This window comes from Arachis ipaensis, chromosome B08 (genome assembly GCF_000816755.2).
Source record: "Arachis ipaensis cultivar K30076 chromosome B08, Araip1.1, whole genome shotgun sequence".
In the NCBI taxonomy this organism is placed as follows: domain Eukaryota; kingdom Viridiplantae; phylum Streptophyta; class Magnoliopsida; order Fabales; family Fabaceae; genus Arachis; species Arachis ipaensis.
In genome coordinates, this window is record NC_029792.2 from 118,071,755 (window position 1) to 118,083,090 (window position 11,336).

At 29.2% G+C, this 11,336-nt stretch overlaps 1 protein-coding gene across 1 annotated transcript; it reads left to right on the plus strand.

Moving 5' to 3' along the window:
- On the plus strand, positions 3,802 to 4,878 carry LOC107611576. The gene is made up of 2 exons (XM_016313487.1): positions 3,802 to 4,051; positions 4,172 to 4,878. The coding sequence occupies exons 1-2, from the start codon at positions 3,802 to 3,804 to the stop codon at positions 4,876 to 4,878; spliced, it is 957 nt and encodes a 318-aa protein (XP_016168973.1).

The window sequence follows — 11,336 nt, forward strand, 5'->3', positions numbered from 1 at the left end:
TAATAATAAAAGCTAAGAAAAATATTTACAAGCTCTGAAATTACTACTATACTCATTATTTTTACTTTATATAATTTAGTACTCATCTAATCTTAATTCCTTTTACCGTTTTTCTTTTTTCTTCTCCTCTTCTATAAGAAAGTAGAATGCATATTCAATAATTTTGATGAGGAGACATCAATAATATTAGAGTAAAATATTATTTTAATTCCTAATATTTAGACCGAATCTTAATTTAATTCTTAACATTTTAAACATCTTATTTTAATCTCAAAAAAAAAAAAAGAGTTTAATGTTGTCCTAGCTACCATTAAATTTGACATAAACAATTCACATATTGAAGAACTAATAGCATTCAATTTCAGTATATAAGTAAAATCGATCTACCAACGATCACTAATATAAAAGTTTTTTCTTTAATTTTGGAGCATTGATGATTGATTGTTAAGATTTGAAGTTTTGTACAAAAAAAAAGTTGAGAAGAAAAAATGTTACAAAAAAAAATTTGATTATATTTTTTTAACACATAAAAGAAGATATGACTAAACTAGTAACGTTATCAATATTCATGGCACTTATTCTATCAACTATTAGTGTCAAATTTAACAGTAAGACAACATTGAATCTATTTAAAAGTTTTTGGGACAGAAATAAAATATTTAAAACGTTAAGGACCAAATTAAAATTTGACCAAAACTTTAAAAACCAAAATAAAACTTACTCATAATATTATTACCAAGATACAAAGAAATAAGTAAATTAAATCAAAAACAAAATTTGGTTTTCAAGGGTGAACTTTAATCTCCAAACTCCAATGTATATATAGCTACATTGTCAAATTCATACTTTTTACATTAACTCACCATTTTGTCCAGTCATTTGGATTATCTTTGCCATAAAAGACTTTACCTTCTCGAGAGTTAGTAGCACTAGCGGTACCATCTTGACGTAGACCACCATATTTTATACTAATAATTAATTTTTTAGTGAATAATTTTAATGTATATATAATACGGTTGAAACTCTTGACAAGTCAGCTATAAAATTCAAGTGTATTATTCATATATCAAATACTTTTGATATTCGTATAAAAATACGATCGTTACTAATTAATTTTGTATTAAAATTTTTTTAATTAACAAAACAAAAAAATATATATTTAGTTGTTAAAAAAATACTGATGTCAAAATGGTGTTTATTATAAAGGATGTTATACATAACAAAAATATTTGTAACAACACAAATTCATCAATTAACCACGAAGATTTGTAACAAAAATAATAAATGGGTCACTCAGTCATACGAAATAAATCTTCTCCCATAAATAATAGATGAACAAAACAAAGAAATAAATCTTCTCCCATAAATTTAACAATTCAAAATTCGAGGGAATCTAATTTTAGTTATGTAGAGTTAATTTTTTAGTTAGAAAAAATTGTATCGTAAATTTAAGTCATAAAAATTCTATACAAGTACTTTAATTTGTGAAAATTTGTACAAAGATACAAATCATAAGAATGAACTAAGATAAGTTTTAATTTTAAATATAATTTAAATTTAATTTTTTTATCTAATAATGAGTGAAATTTTAGAGGCGAAAATTATAGATTTTGAAAGCCTGCCCTTTTACACATTTAATCATTCAGTGCAGGAGAAACACAAACATAATTAGTGATTATATTAGATTGGTGTTAGCGAAAATTTGTAGACAGCAAATCAACTAATATACTTTTTATATTAATATCAAATTCATTTAAAAAAGTGAGTCAAACCAAAAGAGGTATATTTTAAATTGACTACTATTTTTCTTATCTCCTATCACGTTTTTTTATTATAGTTTAACATTTTAATAGTAGTATAATGAAATGAAAAATACATAGAGGAAAATTCGAAATATAATCTATTATAACAATACAAATTGAAGAGTTCAAGAACCATACGTTTTACCGAATTAGAAATTCAGATGGCTAATCATTAAATTGATTATAGGCTTGAAAATTGAATGATATAGAACCTGCTTTGATACGTTGAAAACCCAATTTTGGTTTCTTAAAACATTTTAAAGTAATTGAGGTGGTAGGATATTGAGATTCCTTCTTTTGAAAACTGCATAATATGGTTGCAGAATCAACTAATTGAAACATCAATTTCTCAACTTAGAGATGACCTTTTTGATTAGGACCAATTTTATATTGAAGTTACAGGATCTTACTAGTGCTAAAGATCGATTTAAAAATTTTTACAAATTTAAAAAGCTCAAGATTTGTTGTAACTCTAAATTGACAATTAACATTCTCAAAGTTTAGTTTAAAGTATCACAATCACTATAAGAAAAAAGTTGAATACTGTCGAATTTATTGTCGGTAATAGCGTCAAAATCGTAAGGTTAAGTAATTATTGGAGAATTTACGTATCTGACGGTAAATTCACCGGTAATATTTAGAGGGGAACAAAAATAAATTGGCGCGTCCTTTAGGGTCGGATTTATCGTCGGATTTTAAACCAACTTAGTGAAACAATGCGTTTTGGTGACCCGCAATGATTTATTGTGGGATTTTTCCGATGGTAAATCCCACGATAATTGGGCCGTAAATTCAAAGCACGAACCATCTTCCCCCTCATTCGAATTTCACTCTCTCTCTCTAACCCTCTCGCCTCCCTTTCTCTATCTACCCTTCTACCCCTCTGCCCTTTCTCTCTCTAACTCTCTCGCCTTCCTTGTCGTCACCGGCCACCCTAAGCTGCCGCCTCTCCCTTCTCTTTCTAACCCACTCTAGCTCGGCCCCTGTCACACAGCCCCTGTTCTTAGCTTGTTCTAGCTAGCTTCCAAATTCGATGACCGTTCGTTTTCCGCTTCTCGCACTGGCAACATCATAGTGCCGTTGCAACTCCTTTCATCTTCTTCGTTCCATTTTGTTTTGTCAACTCAGGTTACTACTCTATTTTTTATTTCTATCTTAGTTAAATTTAGTTTCATTAATTTGATTTCTCATTAGTTAGTTAGAATTAATTTTCTGTTAGTGGATTTAAGTGGTTAGGATAGACTAGATTAGGTTATAAGGTTTTGAATTGCTGAAAAATATTTGAATTATTTGGATTATACTTGGTTGTTGCTGGTTTTGAATTATTTGTTGCTGGTGTTGATTGTTGATTTGAAATTGGGGCTGTCAAATGCTATTTGATCTTGATTTTGCATGTTTGATGTTTGTACATGCCAAGTGTTCGTTATAACACCCTACTACACAGAACCTTATGCTTAAGTCATAAGATAGAGGTGATAAGGTATTACGACTTCTAAAAATAAAATTATATATAAAACAGGGGTATACAAAGGTTGAACAGTGGAACCTCTTATTTTCTTTTCTATTGAAAACAAGCCTGTTCATATATATATATATATATATATATGGTACTGTTTGTTTTCAATAGAAAAGAAAATAAGAGGTTCCACTGTTCAACCTTTGTATACCCCTGTTTCTTTCTCTTCTTCTCGGTAACCTTTCCTTCTCTCTCATTCATTGTTGCTGTGCTCTCAAAGCTTCAGTGCTTTATCATGGTGCGGTGAGCCTTTCTCTCCTTCTCTTTTCCTTCCTTCACACAACTCACTCAACAGAAATGGATGAAAGTGCATCACCTCCCTTTTCTGCAATTGTGCAAGACGGTGACTCCGATCAACCAATAAGCGAAGGAAAGATTTTTATTTGTTCAATTTCGTAGAAACTCCACGGCAGACTCCGTTCCCAGCATGGTGCTTCTCCAGGGTTCGATGTTCACACTCTATCTCATCTCCTCAATCAACTCATGCACTTGCAGTCGCAATTGAATCGCAAAAGTGTGAGTCCTCTTTCTGATCCCTCAAGTGTATTCTTTCTTCATCCAAGCGAAAATCTTGGGGTTTCAATTATTTCTGTGAAATTGGATACCAAGAACTATAATGAATGGTCTAGAGCAATGTTAATTGCACTAAAATCTAAGAATAAGCTTGGCTTTGTGGATGGCACATTACCGAAACCTAGTGTAGATGATCCCAATTTTTCAGCTTGGGACAAGTGTAATACCTTTGTTGTGGCATGGATTCTTCAATCCCTGAGTAATGAAATTTCAAGAAGTGTCATTTGGAATGATATAGCTGTGGATATCTAGAATGATTTGAGGCATCGTTACTATCAAGGTGATATCTTCAAGATTGCAGAATTGGAAGAAAAATTATTCTCTTTGAAGCAGGGGGATTCAAGCATCACTGCTTACTTTACAAAATTGAAGGATATTTGGGAAGAAATTGAAAATTTTAAGTCTATTCCTCTTTGTGTAGCATGTGAATCCACATGTGTTTGTGGGCTAGAAAAGCTTCGAATTCAGAAAAAGGAGACTTATTCTATTCGATTCCTTAGGGGACTAAATGAGCAATACCACAATGTTTGTTCTCAAGTCATGCTTGCTAAACCTCTTCCAGATGTTAATGAAGTCTTTTCTTTGCTCACACAACAAGAGAGACATTTGCATTTGACCGACGAAAATGTACATGATCCACAAATCGTGCTAGCTGCTGCAAATTTTGATAGATTTGTTAATCGCGACAGTAATTCAAGATTCAATTCTCGTGGTAGGGGTGGATCTGGAAGAAGCAATAGAGGGAGGGGTCGAGGTAGTTTTGGTAGAGGCTACCCTAAAATCTGCTCATTTTGCAATAAGACTAGGCACTTGGTAGATGTTTGCTACCAAAAACACGGGTTCCCTCCCCATATGAAGCAGCAGCCTAGAAGCGTTAGCATCAACATGGCCGCAGAAAAGAAATGTGATGACAAGAGCAGTTCAAACTCAACTCAACTGGCAGATCCAACTAGCTCTACAGTAACATTGTCTCTTGAACAAAGGTAACTCCTTATGTTTATCCTCCAACAAGAAGACACTCAGCCTCCAGGTGCCAACCCAGCTCCTCACTCAATCAATCCTTCCAACACCTCAGGTAACTTTTATGCTTTGTCAATGAGCACACATATTTCTTACTTGCATACAATAAAAAATTTCTTTTCAAAATCTTGGATTGTGGACACAAGAGCCACTAACCATGTTACTCACACCATATCAAATTTTGCAAGTTATAGACACATCAATCCTATTTTAGTTAAACTTCCCAATGGCTCGCAAATTACAACACAAGGTACTCCAGTCTTATTGAATTTCTTTCATGGCTTAAATTCTTGAGTTTGATTATTTTTTCTTTGTGAATTTTTAAAAGATATTTCTTACCCTTATTAATTGATTCATATAAAAAATATATCAATTGATTCATTTCATATAAATTTTCATTGAATCTAACTTAGTCACTATTTCTATTTTTGTTTTTTCACTGCTGAATTATGAAATCAGTGTGCCAAAACGGTTTTCAAAACCCACTATTTTTGCCTCTAAAATTTCATCACTGTTGGGTCAAAAGAATCAAACTCAAATAATGTTTACAGTCAAAATATATCTTAGCCATTTCTTACGATTTGCATCGTTGTGCGAATTTTCACAAGGTACTTTAATCTTATTGAATTTCTTTCATGGCTTAGATTCATGAGTTTGATTTTTGTTTTATGAATTTTTAAAGGATATTACTTACCCTTATTAATTGATTCACTCCATATAAATTTTTATTGAATCTAAGCTAATCACTATTCCTGATTTTGTTTTTTCACAGTTGAATTATAAAATCAGTATGTCAAAATTGTTTTAAAACCTACCATTTTCGCCTCTAAAATTTTATCACTTTAATTTTATTAAATTTATTTTATGGTTTAGATTCATGAGTTCGACTTTTTTATTCTTTCTGGGTTCTTAAATAATATTTCTCACCCTTATTAATTGACTCATATAAAAAATATAGAAACAATTTGTGCTAAAAGGCTTCAATTAAAAAAAAGGACTAATTATATTAAAATTGTTAAGAAAGATCAAATAAATATTATATTAACGAAGGACCAATAAATAAAATTTGAAATGACAAAATTATCTTATTATTATCTTCTTCTCTCCCAATTGTTTGTTTCGTGTTTTCTCCTCCTTCATTATCTCTATCGCCGATGTGCTTCAAATTTTCCATGCTTAGGCGCACAAGAAGATGAAGCCGACAGAAACAAAGAAGAAGATATGTCGAAAAAGAGAAAGAAGAAGCACAGTGCCAATAGAAATAATGGAGGGGGAGAAAACACGGAGCAAACAATTGGAAGAGAAGAAGATAATAATAGGATAATTTTATCGTTTCAAATATTATTGGTGGGTAGTGCTTAGGGCTCACTCTCTTCTCTCTATTCAAGCCTCTCTATATGTGAGGAAAATGGCTGATTTGGTTGCTAAGTGAAGGGATTATAGTGTGTGGAATTTGAACTTCGGGTCCAAGTGAGACCCAATTCAATTTCTTAGACTTTTTGCTAAACTTTGAACCAAACCTTTAAGATAATTACTCGAGTTTAAGTTCTAAATATCTTTTCTTGTCATTTTCACATTTTTAGTTTTTTCCCTCGCAGTACCTGACAAATTTATGCCAGTAAAATTAATTTTAAACACTAGTATATTTTTGCGCTCAATTTTATTTTTAAAATTATATTTTTATCAAAAAATTTTTAAATTCTAAATCTTAAATCTTTTAACCATTTTTGCTCATATTTAATTTGCTTATAAATTATTAGTTATTTTTCTGTCTTACATATGTATATATATTTCTTTATTTCGTCCAAATATAATTTATGGAAGAAGATTTGTTTTGTATGTTTCAAGATCATTTATTATAAACCATAATAAAATAGTATTAGGAAATAATTATATTTATTTTGGTTTTACTCGAATATTTTTTAAAATAGATTTGATAATTATGAAAAAATAAATTAATTGATTCACTCTATATAAATTTTTAATGAATCAATGTTCCTGTTTTTGTTTTTTGTGCCGCTCAATTATCAAATCAGTGTGCCAAAAAAGTTTTAAAGCCCACCCATTTTATCTCTAAAATTTTGTCATTGCTGGGTCAAAAATCAAACTCAAATCACGTTTATAGTCAAAATATACCTTAGCCATTTCTTACGATTTGCATTGTGCGAATTTTCACAAAGTACTTTAATCTTATTAAATTTATTTCCTGGCTTAGGTTAATGAATTCCATTTTTTAAAGTATATTTCTTAACCTTATTAATTGATTCATATATATAAAAAAATATATAAATCGATTCACTCCTTATAAATATTCGTTGAATTTAACCTAATCACTATCCTTGTTTTTATTTTCCGCCGTCGAATTCTCAAATCAATGTGCCAAAAGGGTCCCACTATCTTCGTCTCTATAATTTTATCATTGTTGGGTTAAAAAAATCAAACTAAAATCATGTTTATAGTCAAAGTATATCGTAGCCATTTCTTATGATTTGCATCATTTTGCGAATTTTTACAAGGTACTTTAATCATATTGAATTTCTTTCATGGCTTACGTTCAAGAGATCGATTTTTTTATTCTTTCTAGATTTTTAAAGGATATTTCATATCCTTATTAATCGATTCAGATAAAAATTATATTAATTGATTCACTCCATATAAATTTTAATTGAATCTAACGTAATTATTATTTCTGTTTTTGTTTTTTCACTGATCAATTATTAAATTAGTGTGCCAAAAGGTTTTTGAAACTCACCATTTTCGCCTCCAAAATTTAATCACTCCAAGGTCAAAAAAATGAAACTCAAATCACGTTTACAGACAAAATATATCTTAACCAATTCTAACGAATTGCATCGTTGTGAGAATTTTCATAAGGTACTCTAGTCTTATTGAATTTCTTTTATGGCTTAGATTTTTGAGTTTGATTTTTTTTTCTTTGTGAATTTTTAAAAGACATTTCTTATCCTTATTAATTGATTCATATAAAAAATATATCAATTGTTTCACTCCATATAAATTTTCATTGAATCTAACTTAGTCACTATTTCTGTTTTTATTTTTCACTACTGAATTATGAAATCAGTGTGCCAAAAGAGTTTTAAAACCCACTATTTACGCCTCTAAAATTTCATCACTGTTGGGTCAAAAGAATCAAACTCAAATAATGTTTACAGTCAAAATATATCTTAGCCATTTCTTACGATTTGCATCGTTGTGCAAATTTTCACAAGGTACTTTAATTTTATTGAATTTCTTTCATGGCTTAGAATTATGAGTTTGATTTTTTTTTTTTTGAATTTTTAAAGGATATTACTTATCCTTATTAATTGATTCACTCCATATAAATTTTTATTGAATCTAACCTAATCACTATTCTTGATTTTGTTTCTCCGCCGTTGAATTATAAAATCAGTTTGTCAAAAGGGTTTTAAAACCTACCATTTTCGCCTCTAAAATTGTATCACTTTAATCTTATTGAATTTGTTTTATGGTTTAGATTTATGAGTTCAATTTTTTTATTCTTTTTGATTTCTTAAAGAATATTTCTCACTCTTATTAATTGACTTATATAAAAAATATAAAAACAATTTTGCTAAAGACTATTAAGAGACTTTAATTTAAAAAAGGACTAATTATATTAAAATTGTTAAGAAAGATCAAATAGATATTATACTAACGAAGGACCAATAAATAAGATTTGAAATGACAAAATTATCTTATTATTATCTTCTTCTCTCCCAATTGTTTGTTTCGTGTTTTCTCCTTCTTCATTATCTCTATCGCCGATGTGCTTCCAATTTACCATGCTTAGGCGCACAAGAAGATGAAGCCGACAGAAACAAAGAAGAAGATATGTCGAAAAAGAGAAAGTAGAAGCACAACGGCGATAGAAATAATGGAGGGGGAGAAAACACAGAGCAAACAATTGGGTGAGAAGAAGATAATAATAGGATAATTTTATCGTTTCAAATCTTATTGGTGGGTAGTGCTTAGGGTTCACTCTCTTCTCTCTATCCGAGTCTCTCTCTATACGAGGAAAATGGCAGATTTGGTTGCTAAGTGAAGGGGTTATAGTGTGTGGGATTTGGGCTTTGGTTCCAAGTGAGACCCAATTCAATTTCTTAGACCTTTTGCCGAACTTTAGACCAAACATTTTAGATAAGTGCTCGAGTTTAAGTTCTAAATATTTTTTCTTGTCATTTTTACATTCTTAGTTTCTTCCCTCGTAGTACCTGACAAATATATGTCAGTAAGATCAATTTTAAACACTAGTATATTTTTGCGCTTAATTTTATTTTCAAAGTTAAATTTTTACAGGTAAATTTTTAAATCCTAATCTTAAATCTTTTAACCGCTTTTGCTCACATTTAATTTGTTTATAAATTATTAGTTATTTTTTCATCTTACACATGTATATATATTTCTTTATTTCGTCCGAATATACTTTATGGAAGAAGATTTCTTTTGTATATTTCAGGATCATTTATTATAAACCATAATAAAATCGTATTAGGAAATAAGAAAAATAATATTAAATTCGAATTATATTTATTTTGGTTTGACTCGAATATTTTTTAAAATAGATTTGATAATTATATAAAAATAAATTAATTGATTCACTCTATATAAATTTTTATTGAATCACTGTTCCTGTTTTTGTTTTTTGTGCCGCTCAATTATCAAATCAGTGCGCCAAAAAAGTTTTAAAGCCCACCCTTTTTATCTCTAAAATTTTGCCATTGCTGGGTCAAAGATCAAACTCAAATCACGTTTATAGTCAAAATATATCTTAGCCATTTCTTACAATTTGCATTGTTGTGCGAATTTTTACAAAGTACTTTAATCTTAATAAATTTATTTCCTGGCTTAGATTAAAGAATTCTATTTTTTAAAGGATATATCTTAACCTTATTAATTGTTTCACATAAAAAAATATATAAATCGATTCACTCCATATAAATATTCATTGAATCTAACCTAATCACTATCCTTGTTTTTGTTTTCCGCCGTCGAATTCTCAAATCATTGTGCCAAAAGGGTTCCACCATCTTCGCCTCTATAATTTTATCATTGTTGGGTCCAAAAAATCAAACTAAAATCACGTTTATAGTCAAAGTATATCGTAGCCATTTCTTATGATTTGTATCATTTTACGAATTTTTACAAGGTACTTTAATCTTATTGAATTTCTTTCATGGCGTATGTTCATGAGATCGATTTTTTTATTCTTTCTAGGTTTTAAAGGATATTTCTTATCTTTTTACTTGATTCAGATAAAAATTATATTAATTGATTTACTCCATATAAATTTCAATTGAATCTAACCTAATTATTATTTCGGTTTTTGTTTTTTCGCTGCTCAATTATTAAATTAGTGTGCCAAAAGGTTTTTGAAACTCACCATTTTCGCCTCCAAAATTTCATCATTCCTATGTCAAAAAAATGAAACTCAAATCACGTTTACAACCAAAATATATTTTAACCAATTCTAACGAATTGCATCGTCGTGAGAATTTTCACAAGGTACTCTAGTCTTATTGAATTTCATTCATGGCTTAGATTCTTGAGTTCATTTTTTTTCTTTGTGGATTTTTAAAAGGTATTTCTTATCCTTATTAATTGATTCATAAAAAAATATATCAATTGATTCACTCCATATAAATTTTCATTGAATCTAACTTAGTCACTATTTCTGTTTTTGTTTTTTCACTGCTGAATTATGAAATCAGTGTGCCAAAAGGGTTTTAAAATTCACTATTTTTGCCTCTAAAATTTTATCGCTGTTGGGTCAAAAGAATCAGACTCAAATAATGTTTACAATCAAAATCTATTTTAGCCATTTCTTACGATTTGCATCGTTGTACAAATTTTCACAAGGTACTTTAATCTTATTGAATTTCTTTCATGGCTTAGATTCATGAGTTTGATTTTTTTTATGGATTTTTAAAGGATATTACTTATCCTTATTAATTGATTCACTACATATAAATTTTTATTGAATCTAACCTGATCACTATTCCTGATTTTGTTTTTTCGCCGTTGAATTATAAAATCAGTGTGTCAAAAGAATTTTAAAACTTACCATTTTCGCCTCTAAAATTTTATCACTTTAATCTTATTTAATTTGTTTTATGGCTTAGATTCATGAGTTCGATTTTTTTATTCTTTCTGAGTTCTTAAAGAATATTTCTCACCCTTATTAATTGTCTCATATAAAAAATATAGAAACAATTTGTGCTAAAGACTATTAAGAGACTTTATTTAAAAAAAAAAGACTAATTATATTAAAATTGTTAAGAAAGATCAAATAGATATTATATTAATGAAAGACCAATAAATAAGATTTGAGATGACAAAACTATCTTATTATTATCTTCTTCTCTCCCAATTGTTTGTTTCGTGTTTTCTCCTTCTTCATTATCTCT

Bases quoted from the DNA above. Each gene is read 5' to 3' on its own strand.
- LOC107611576 (XM_016313487.1), top strand. From the start codon at position 3,802: ATGCACTTGCAGTCGCAATTGAATCGCAAAAGTGTGAGTCCTCTTTCT. The intron at 4,052-4,171 runs GTAATACCTTTG...GTTACTATCAAG, and splicing joins TTTTTCAGCTTGGGACAAGT to GTGATATCTTCAAGATTGCA.